This window comes from Ochotona princeps, chromosome 24 (genome assembly GCF_030435755.1).
Source record: "Ochotona princeps isolate mOchPri1 chromosome 24, mOchPri1.hap1, whole genome shotgun sequence".
Taxonomy (NCBI): Eukaryota; Metazoa; Chordata; class Mammalia; order Lagomorpha; family Ochotonidae; genus Ochotona; species Ochotona princeps.
In genome coordinates this window covers 960,649-971,951 of record NC_080855.1, presented here as the reverse complement: position 1 = coordinate 971,951, position 11,303 = coordinate 960,649, and the positions used below count along the sequence as shown (strand labels likewise).

At 42.2% G+C, this 11,303-nt stretch overlaps 1 protein-coding gene across 1 annotated transcript in view; it reads left to right on the top strand.

Annotated features, from left to right (window-relative positions):
• Positions 1-3,808: 3,808 nt before the first annotated feature.
• The window catches only part of LOC131483200 (cytochrome P450 3A6-like), a 53,830-nt gene continuing 46,335 nt past the window's right edge, over positions 3,809-11,303 (top strand). The window contains exon 1 of the mRNA XM_058680606.1: positions 3,809-3,879. Within this exon, the coding sequence (XP_058536589.1) occupies positions 3,809-3,879 (71 nt within the window). The remainder of the gene's footprint in view (positions 3,880-11,303) is intronic.

Sequence of the window (11,303 nt, the reverse complement as noted above, 5' to 3'; positions counted from 1 at the left end):
CCAGTGCACAAGCCTCTGGTGCCACACACAGCAGCCTGGGTCCTAGCTTGCTACCTCTTTGGCCGACGGCATGCATGTGTCTCTATGACTTTTTGTTTTAACTGCTTGGGAAAGAATCTCTTCCATTTGTTTGATTCCATGATGACAAAGAGTGCTGGAGACCATCACCAGCTGACTTCAGAGCTTGCAAAGGATGCATGGATTAGCTAAAAGACAAGAAGAGGTGGCAACTTGGACCACTACTATGATGATGCTGATATTGGACAACTCAAGAAAGTTCCCTTCATGATTTATACACAAATCATCACAAGCTTTTGCACAACATTCAATTGTTTCATTTTTACTTCATTATAAAAGAATGATTACAACAACAATCCTAAAAAGCATCATTAATATTTTGCTTCAGGGAAAATATTTTCAGTAAGCTATTACTCATTCAAACCTGCAGTCATCTGGCTGAAGCCAGGAACTCCACGGTTTGCAGCACATGTGGCTACGTAGTGACAGGTGGTATACTTTTATCCCAAATTAATTTTCACTAAACCTAAACTAATATTACTTATATATTAAAACACTAAATTAAAATAAAATCTCATAAATGAAAGGAATTTATAAAGACATATATCACAAATTCATTATTAGATTTTTTTAATCAGTCATATATCAATTACCATCACCTTCATCTTGTACTATGAACAGAAGGCTTTTACAAGAAACATCTTTTTATATTTTTAAAATGTTTTCTTCTCCTATATATAAGTACAAATATAAGTTTCAAGTTTAAACCATTGTTCTTTGAAGTTTCACATTTGTCTCCCTTTATAAAATGCACCATATACTTTCTGCTTTCCATGGTGAGAAGCCAAAATGTGTCATTTCATGTGTTGTCACAGTTGAAAACTGCACAGTAAACAAATTCTTTGTACCTCCATTATTGCCATCTGTTCCAAGATATTATTAAGCTGTCTCTTGAGGAAAATAATCCTTATATTAGGCCAAGCTCCAGGCCAAATCACAGGAACATAACAGGATATTGTGGAACATTGTGGGATCAATTGCATTATTGTATGCTTTTAGCTGAGTATGATTGACTTAATTTGCTAAAGACGCTTTTATCATAATCTGATTGATCAGTTTCAAGTGTTATACCAGTTGCAAGAATCATTTCAAATTTGCAGGAAAACAACAACAACAGCCTCAGGAGAATTCCGTGAAATATCAGAGAGGTGATTGAGTAGCCATACAATGGGGTGAGGCAGCAATGAGGTGACCAGACACATTCTGCCAGGTCTTGCCAAGCAGCCAAGAATCCCCCGTAGCCTTGCTAACTGAAGAGCAATGCTCATGTCATCCGACACAACTGCATGGCTTCCCCCAAAAGTGGGAACCAGTACAGTCTCATTGCTGCTTATCTCCTAGGGCTGCCATGAGGATTGATTAAGGATGGTGTGAGATGTTTTGTAAGGCATGCAGTACTGTGGAGAGGTGCAAGAGTTGTCTATCAGGAGAGGGACATTGCAGGAGGAGTTGGAACATGAGCAGTAATGATAAAGTCCTGCTTGTCCTTTGCTCAGCAGCTTCAGAGCAGTGCAAGGAGGATAAAAAGGACATTCTATGCCTTCTCCCAGCCTTTGTAGGCTGGTTTTCATACCAAGCTAAGGTATGGAAACCATCCATCAAATATACCTCCTACTGACTAGAAAGTTGGATGGTATATTTTTTCTATCCCTTTAGTCCCAAAGGAGAAATACAGAGTTGTCTTTTTAAAGCTCTGGGTGTAGTCTATGCTACCTAAGGTTGTGAGAGGAGTTAGACTGGATAGTAGGCAGTTAGGGTATTCTGGGTCCCCAAGTCATTTTTCTTCCTAAATATGAATGGGTATTTTCCCCCACCATGTCTTGGATTCACCAGAGCAGGTCTCTTCCAAGATAAGAGCATATCTTATCAGGAACCTACTTTCCCAAGAGACAAGGGTGACATTAACATATCTATTCCCCACCTGAAGCTTCAGCCCATTTCTGTCTCCAGCCATTGTCAAGGGGGAGGGCTTCAGAATGGCCTCTTTATCATTAGAAAGGGACAAAGGAAGTTGACCAGGGACACCTTTCTGGCCTTTTGTCCCAAGGCCAGGTACCATGGAAACCAGGAATTTTCTTTGTTTATGGAGAAACATCTTTGAGGGGAACCTTTAAAAGCTGCTTTCACCACCATTAATAGGGGTCTTTTTACTTTTCCTCCTGCCACTATGGCAGGGGAAAATGGTCTTTTCTATCTCAGAGCCCCCTCCCATCACTAGGACAGGAGTCTCCTTTCTCAGCTTTTCTAATAAATCTTACTTTAAAACTAAACTGTCTCTGCATGAAAATTCTTCTTTCCTGCGAGACAAGAATTGAGGTTGCTGCCGTACTCAGGGTCAAAAACCCTACAACAAGTGACATCTGCTACAACCTTTATGGACAAGGTGTTTGAGGTCCATATGGACATGTGGACTGTTCTCTTGTGTTTTTACATCACACCCATTCTTGGGATAGATAATCTTCCTGTGGAGAGAGAACCAAATTGAATGAAATCTAATTAGTCTACTGCAGGGCTCTGAGTGCACCAAACACAGCCTGAATTGATGTAGCCCAAGGCAGCCAAGGTTCCATCTGGTCCACACTTGAGGAACTCTGTGGCAACAGAATCTTGGTGGATCACCCACTATGTTCAGTCATGGGGACTGAGGCCCTGATAGCTCCTCTTGCTTTGGTAATAATCCAGGAAGATTCAATGTTCTCCACAGGGTCACTAAGAATGGTTATAAAGAACCCTTGGAGCATGCTCCACATCTGGGACCTGGGGTGGGTGGGAGACTGGGTGGGGCTTCTCCCTTAAAATTCCCTTTTACATCAGATATATTAAGGAAACAATATGGAACTAACTGTCTTGCCCATCTTCCTGTAGTGCTTGAACCTTTTTACCCTAATTATGTCGATTGTCAAATAAATAAATAAATAAATAAATAAATAAATAAATAGATAAATAAATAAATATTTTAAAAAAGGGCCTAGCAATATTACCTGACTCAACCAACCTGATGACATCCATTGTGCTAGACACTAGAGGTATAACAGAGACTAAGACCCAGGACATGCTTTGAGATGCTTGTGATGTGGTAATGAAAGCACAGCAGGAGCTGATGGTGATGCTGGAGGGCAGGGAGGACAGTGACACAAATGAGTGTATGGAACTGATGACACCTGGAGGAGAGAGTGCTTGGTGTGTTAGAGGACTTTGGTGAAGAATGATACTAAGAGTAGGGTTTCTGTGTGCTTAGGGATTTGAGGGAGGAGTAGCCATCTATTGGCACAGGGTCATTCTAATCAGAGGAAACTTCGTGAGTAAGATGTCTTGGTGTAGGTTGTTTGTGTGAATTTCAGATTATTTAAATGTGGGCAGCTGTAGAGACAGTGATAGTTTGAGGAGATTTGCTATCCAAGTTTCACTTGTGTTTCTGATGTAACTAGTAAGTCAGCAACATTGATTTTTTTAGAACTGATTGACCACAAAATATGAACCTAAGAGATCACCAAGGGGTGTTCAAGACCAACTGCCAAATTGGAGAGAGTCCAGAGAGCAAGCAGGGCACAAGTAAATCTTCTACTCTTGCAGTTCCAGCCACACCTAATTCCTCAGTACATAAATATTCCAGTCAACTTGACTGGATCATAGCTTACAGGGCAGGGCAGCTGTGCACACACAGCCCAGCAAACAGCAGTACACACAGTTGCAGGGAACACTCAGAGAAGAGCTGCAGCAGTGAGTGACAATGGATCTGATGCCAGACTTTTCCTTAGAAACCTGGGTTCTCATGGCTACCAGCCTGGTGCTCCTGTATCTGTGAGTAGCTGTTCATCTGATTTCTCCTTTAGTCTTGCATCTGGAATGGTAATGTGGTTTATCTTTCATTCATCTGTTCTGGTGGTCAGAGGGGAAATTGTGCAAGAGCTGAGTGACAGCAATAGAAAGATAATTACTGAATTCAGTGAGACAACTAATGTATCCAGTTCCCCATCTCTGCTTGTAGGAATGCTTAATGGCATCTGTTTCTGAGAAGAGATGCTGATTTACTCTCAGTTTGATCCATGCTGTCTAATTAGAATTCAGTTGAAATAGGTTATAAAAATAGGGCTGCCAAGTACAATGAGATCCTCAGCTAGGGCCTACACTCCCGAGATTCTGATGGCAGAAGAGGTTAACTTGCACTGATTTGGAGTAGCTTTGCCTTCTGAGTCTGCATCCACACTGCAGGAGTGTGGGAAGTCATCCCCTGTGTGTGTGGTTGGCTCTTGCCTTTCACCCTTCCGCTGCCCATGCATCACTGACACAGAGCAGCCCAGTGTCCCGGACTTCAGCAGAGGCTCAGATTCAGTTCTTCTGCCGCTCTGTGCTTCAGCCTTGGAACTCCCTTCCTGGCACCTGTATCCTGTGAATTGACACTTCAGCCTTGCCCTAGGTGAATGGTGAGTTTCAGAGAAGGGCATACATGCCAGTAACCCTGCAGCTTTCTTTCCCTTTTTCTCATAGTTTCTGTGAAATCAGCATTTAATTTAGAGATTTATTTTCCCTCTGATATTCTTCTTCAAGTAGTCTCAAGAAACCAGAACATCACCAAATCCAATTTATATTTTCTTTTTCATTTTTTTATTTTCCTTTTAATATTGTTCAGCATTGAGAGGGATCGTGTCCATTTATTAGAGTACTGTTTAGGGTGAGAGGTTGAGGTATGGAGGAATGTGTGCATGACATATGCTTCAATTTTGTTTGCTTGTTTGTTTTTGTCCTGAGTCTGCAGTGGAGTGAGCAGCAGGTGTTATTTTAATGTCAGACTACCTCAGATGTTAGGAATAGGGATCAGTCCTTTGATGATGCCTTAGAGAACCATATTTGGGGAAGAATGTCTCAAGGAAGTTACTTCTGTAGTTTTGATACTTCTGAGAAATTGTTGCTTTCTTTACTCCAGTGGAAATTCTTTCCAAGGTCTGATGGTTGACAAAGTCCACCTATTGCATCCACAGACCTAGGAACATGTTGCAATGCTTGGCCAGAATTGTCCAACCCATTTTGTTTTTCATCCTCAGATAAGTCATTTGATATCCCCTACTTGTCTAGATCAACTTGCTCTCATGACCCACGCGTGCATCTGGACATGCTGTCAACCATACAGGCATCAACAATTGGAGCAGCCCAGTTCCAACACATGTGCCCCAAATTTGCACCATATATCCTGTGATTTTTCTTGAGGCCTGCTTCTGAATCTAGTATTTTCTTTGGAGTCCTCTAAGAAACCTTACTTGGAGTAACTCATTCTTGATTCTTGACTTTCCAGCGCAGGTCAGGTGTGCTATGTCACTTGCTGCAATCAACACATATACCAGTGGATGCAACTGCTTGATCAGTTCCCCCAAAGACCCCAACAAGGATGGCTCCCAGCCCTGGTTTTTGCCATCTTTTGCTGCAACCTATCCCTGTTCAGTCCACATCATATCTGTTTCTCATGAATACCTGTGGGTGCTGTGGCTTAGCTCAGCCTGCCTCACTTAAAGAGCTAGCCCTGACATGCTGCCAAGTGTCACCACTGTCTTGTCCATCCTGGCCCACTTTCAGTCCTGGTTCTTGTGCTCACCAGCAATAGATATAGCCTAGCAGGTGAATGGCCATAGTTCCTAAGCCAGCGATGTTCACAGCACTGAATCATATACCTTCCAGAAGGTTCTGCAGTTCAGCCTAACACAACTCACAAACAGTACAGGCACATGTTAGCTAGTATAGCAGTCCAGCTCTACCCAGCCCAATTCCAGATGGGCTCACCCACAGTCCCAGTTCTCATGCTCTCCAGCTGAGGCAGCAGGTAAGTAAGGGAGGCCCCAAATTTCCCCACTGGATTTGCTCCCAGACCCAGGAATTTTGTGTGCCATCAGGTGCTATAGTCCAGTCTGAAATGGCCTGCTCCAAATTTAAGCATTCTCCAGCAAGTGCTACAACCTGGCTCAGCCTGGCCTATCCCCAGTCCAAGATCCCACTGACAGTGTAGCAACCTAGCCCACACCCAGCCTTCACGTGAGCTGGCAGGTATTGCAGTCCAACCCAACTTGGCTTGCACTCTGTCTTGCGTTTCACTTGTGCCAGAGTGTGCTATAAACTAACACTGCCTGGGCCACCCACGGTCCCAGCTTTCGTGTATGCCAATCTGTGCTTCAGCCCATCCTGGTCTATCCTGTTTTCAGCACCAGCTGTTGTGCTCACCAGCAGGATCTGTGCCCAGCAGGGGTGTTTGCCATGTTACCCTACCAGGCTTGCTTCTAGCAATAGCTCTTTCATATGTTGGCAGGTGTTGCTACCCAGACTGGCATGGGTAGACTCAGTCCTGGCTCTCACTGGTGGGCACTTTGGTCTAACCCAACTGGCCTGAATCCCTTCTGGTTCATAGCAATGGGTACTACAGTCTAATTCAGGCGGGTCCACCCCCAAGCCAAGCTCTCGAATGACACAGCAGGTGCTGTAGTCTAGCTCTGCCTGTCCCATACCCATGGTCTCTCACAAGAGCATGAACCAAAACCATCTAGCACATGCAGGAGAGGGATTGGACTTTATGGTAATATTCCTTGTCTCACAGAGCAGTTGAGGAGCAGGGTTCATTTGGATTGAATATGAGAGAGGCATCATTCATGCCACATTTGATCTCTACTTCTTTTATACATCTGTGGGAATTAGTGAATCTTACTGAAGCAAAATTAAAAGTTGCAAATCTTGACACTAGAAATAAGGTTTAGGAATGCTTTTACATTTGATTATTATTAGCATCATTTTATGATGCAGCTCCATAGGCTTCTGGTATTTCCCTTATCCCAGCCCCAATTCCCCCCCACAACCCCCATCCTAGTTCCTCTGTATCATTACTAAAGTCTAGTTCTTAATATATAGTCATATATCCATCCTAGTGGGCATGGACAATGGCAGAGAGTCCAGAATCCTATTGTGAAGATGCAGTAAACAATTTCATTGTAAGTCCATCTTTGTCTGGAAGTAGTAATGCATACAGCATTGTATTCTCACATCTGGATATTAGTCTCTGTTTCACAGCTAATGTACATCCCCTTAAATGGAAAGTCATAATATAAAATCAATAGAAAGAAAAACTGAAATTTACAATGACATGTAGTTAAACAACATGTTACTAGATATGACAGTCTCCATTACACAGCTACTATACATGCCCTTAAATGAGGAGCCACAAAACAAAATCAACATCAGGAAGAAAAGAGAAATTAACAACACCATGAAGTTAAATAATATGCTACTAAATGACTAACTTGTAGCAGAAGAAATGAAAATCAAGAGCTTTCTTGGGCCCGGCTGCATGGCCTAGCGGCTAAAGTCCTCGCCTTAAAAGCCCCGGGATCCCATATGGGAGCCGGTTCTAATCCCAGCAGCTCCACTTCCCATCCAGCTCCCTGCTTGTGGCCTGGGAAAGCAGTTGAGGACGGCCCAATGCATTGGGACACTGTATCCGCCTGGGAGACCTGGAAGAGTTTCCTGGTTCCTGGCTTTGGATCGGCGCGCACCTGCCGTTGCGGCTCACTTGGGGAGTGAATCATTGGCCGGAAGATCTTCCTCTCTGTCTCTCCTCCTCTGTGTATATCTGGCTGTAATGAAATGATTAAAGCTTTTTTAAAAAAAAAAGAACCTTCTTGAAGAAAATGATGTTACTCTATGATCTATGAGTCATTGACTGATTTAATCAGAAGAATGTGTTTTGAAGAGATGAAACTAACCAAAACATCAAATCCCATGAGATATAGTTTCCAATGAATTTTGTTGGTGAAGTGTGTCTCTTCTAGACAACAAAGAGATGAGTTTTGTTTTTTAATCAAGTCTAGTAATCTATGATGTTTGATTGAGCTTAAGCCATTTACATTCAGGGTTAGTATATATGGGTGGTGCTTTGGTCCTGTCATTTTAGGAATGGGTTGTTCATTGGTTTATTCTTCTGTTGTCATTTTAGTGGGATGTTCTTCCCATTTGTCTTTGGATTTGTTGGGTGCTATTCCTCTTCTCTGTCAAGAGAACATCTTGAAGGATCATTTTTAGTGCAGGTTTGGAAGAGGCAAATTATTTTAACGTTTCTTTACTGTGGAAGAATTTCATTTCATTTTCGAAGACAAAAGAAAGCTTTGCTGGGTATGTTATCTTAGGCTGACAACTTTTTTTTTCTTTTAGAATCTGTACTATGTTGCTACATTCTCCTCTTGCCTGTAGAGATTCCTGGGAGAGATCTCCTGTGAGTGTAATCAGCATTCCTTTGTACGTCAACTCATTTTTTCAACGTGCACATTTAAGGATCTTATCCTTATATTCGATTGAAGAGAGCTTGATGATCATGCGTCATGGTGAAGATCGCTTTTGGTCGAGCCTGTTGGGAGTATTGTGCCCCTCCTGGATCTTGTTTCCCAATTCTTTCTCCAGATTAGGGAAATTTTCCTTTATTGTTTCATTAAATATTTTTGTAATACCAGTTTCTCTTTCTGCACTTTCTGGGACTCCTATAACTCTTGTATTTGACCTCTTAATAGTGTCTTTCAATTCTTGAATACTTTTTTGACCTGATCCAGCTCTGCTTCCAGCTTTTTGTTTGCTTCTCCTTGGTGACAGGAAATATCTTCCAATTCTGAGATTCTTTCTTCTGCTTGCTTCATTCTGCTTTGGAGACTCTCCACTGTACTTTTATTTGCTCTACTGTGTTCTTAATTTCTGATATATCTCACTTGATTTGCTTTATTGCTTCCTTAAGTTCTTTGAACTCTTGTATATGCTTCTCATTGTTGATCAGAAGCTTTAAAATGAGTTTTCTGAATTCTGTGCCCCCCATTTTCGTAATGTCTTCCTCAGTTAACTCGGAGGTTGGCAAAGGGTTTTGCACTTTTGCAGGGGAGTTTTCAGTAATATTCATTGTGCCTTTGTCTCTTCTTTTGCTCTTGGGCATTGTACTTCTTGTTATCAGATTCTTCTCCTTGGTACAGGTTTCTAAGCTCTGTCACCCACAGTTCTACAGTTTGATTTTACTTATTGCCATTGGTACCCAGCTCTTTGCTTACAGCCAATTGTGCCAAACCCTTCAGCAAGTTCCAGGTCTGGGTTCTTATGTGAGATCCACCATGGTCTCCACAGCCCCAGCTCCTAGCTCACCACTCTCCACCTCCTGTGATACTGTGCTGAGGTTGCACTGTTGTCTCTGCAACCTTTCTCTCACTTTTGGATGGAGCCCAGGATTAGAGAGACACCAGGTGTCCTATATAGCTAGGTTGTGGCTGGTACTGATGTTGCCAGAACCTGTTGGCTTTTGGGTCTGGTGCCACACGGAACTATTTTGGCCCATGTGATATCACAGTTGGCATTATTTTCCTGTGGGACCAGTGCAATTTATGGAACTCAGTGAGTTCTCACGAGCTCAGCACATTTGCAGTTCACTATTGTCCCCTGCAGTCCTAAAGTGTTTGCCACAGTGTACAAAATAGCACCTGACATAAAGTTCTTGATCTGCTGGCTGTCAGAACTGATGGCTATCCAGACCTGTCTTGGATGGAACCTGTAGAATGCCACATTGATGTTGTTCATTGAATCAGATATGAGTTCACTCCCAGCTCAACGTATGCTCATTTCTTTCCCTTGCCTTTTCCTCCTTATACAAAATGGTGCCCATTTCGGCCCTAGGGGGCTGACTGGGCTTTGAAATTCACCCTGTTCTCACACTGCCTGTCTGTGGTCTGCTGCTCTGTCTCTGCTCCTGGTCAAATCAAATGGAACAACAGGATGGACAATTGTTTGTCTGGGCTGATCTCCCAAGTTCCCAGTGAAAATCCCTTCCCACCTGGTTGCTGGTGGAGTTGCGGCTGCTGATGGAGTTCAGATTGCCCATTAGCTGAATGCCGTGCTGGAGTATCAGTAACCACAACACCACAGCATTGTGTCCACTGCTTTCCTGTGTCTGACAGTCTCCAGGCACCCCTCTGCTGCGGTTCTGTCCTCTCCTATTTCATAGAATGTGTCCTGTCTGCTTCATTCTGATTAAATGTTTCCCCATCTGTTTTAATGTGTCCTTACCCTATTCCACCATCTTGATTCTCGGCTTAGGAATTCTTGTGGTAAATACTTGCAATCTGATGGTATTAGATTTTCACTTTATTTACATAATATTATTACTTTGTTTGGTTTGATTTTTGCTTTTTTTTTTTTTTTTTGAACAATAGAAGCCAACGATTCCCCAACCTACACTCTACCTTTATGTTGTCTTGTGTGAACTTAGCATTCTTTTTTTCAGATTTTTTTTTTATTTATAAAGCCAAGCCAACTCTTTTAAGGAGGTACTGGGCTTTCTAGCACCTATTTTTTCATTCCCAAATGATCGTAGTGACTGGAGATGAGCTGTTTGGAAGCTTGGAAACTGGAGCTTCTTGCAGGTCTCCCATACTGCTACAGGTTGCAAGAAGTTGAAAATCCTCCACTTTTCCAAGACATATGCAGAAAGGTGGATCTGAATTAGTGAAGCTTTACATGAACTTCTCCCATACGGGATGCCTGCTCCAGAGGCTCATGATTAAACTTCTACTCGACTGTGCTCACTCTTGAACTTATGAATGACATAGTGTCTCCCTACAGAGGTGGTAGCAGAATAAATTATTTCCTCACTTTCATTTGAGAGGTTATGTGACAGGTAGAAAGATTAGATATTTATTATATGCATATATCATATACATTTTATGTATAATAAAAAGATTTATTAGACATAAATAATGAAGGATTACAGAGAGAGTGAATTCAGAGAGAAAAATATTTTTCATCTGTTGATTCAACAAGTAGACTCAACAGCCGATCTAACACCAGAAGCCAGAACTTTTCTGAGTGTCCTATTTTTGTTGCAGGGGCCCAAGCACTTGGATAACTTTGTTTTGCTTTACCGAACACATTATACCGTACTGGATTGGAAGTGGAGAAGCCAAGACTTGAACTAAGGTTTTAATAGGATGCTGGCACTGGAACATAGTAGAAAAAATAATTCCTTGGCCATCGTGTCAATAATAAAGCATGTAGTGTAGTGGAAAATAAGCAAAGCCCTTCACTCCTGCAAAATTTGGCAGCCAGTGTCTTGATTTTAATACCTGTCCTACTGGAGGGTTCCCAATGCCCTAGTGTTATAGCCTGGGTGTCTGGCAATCAAATGCATGTATGTTTATACAGATCTTCAGTTTTATGAAATCCCAAATGAT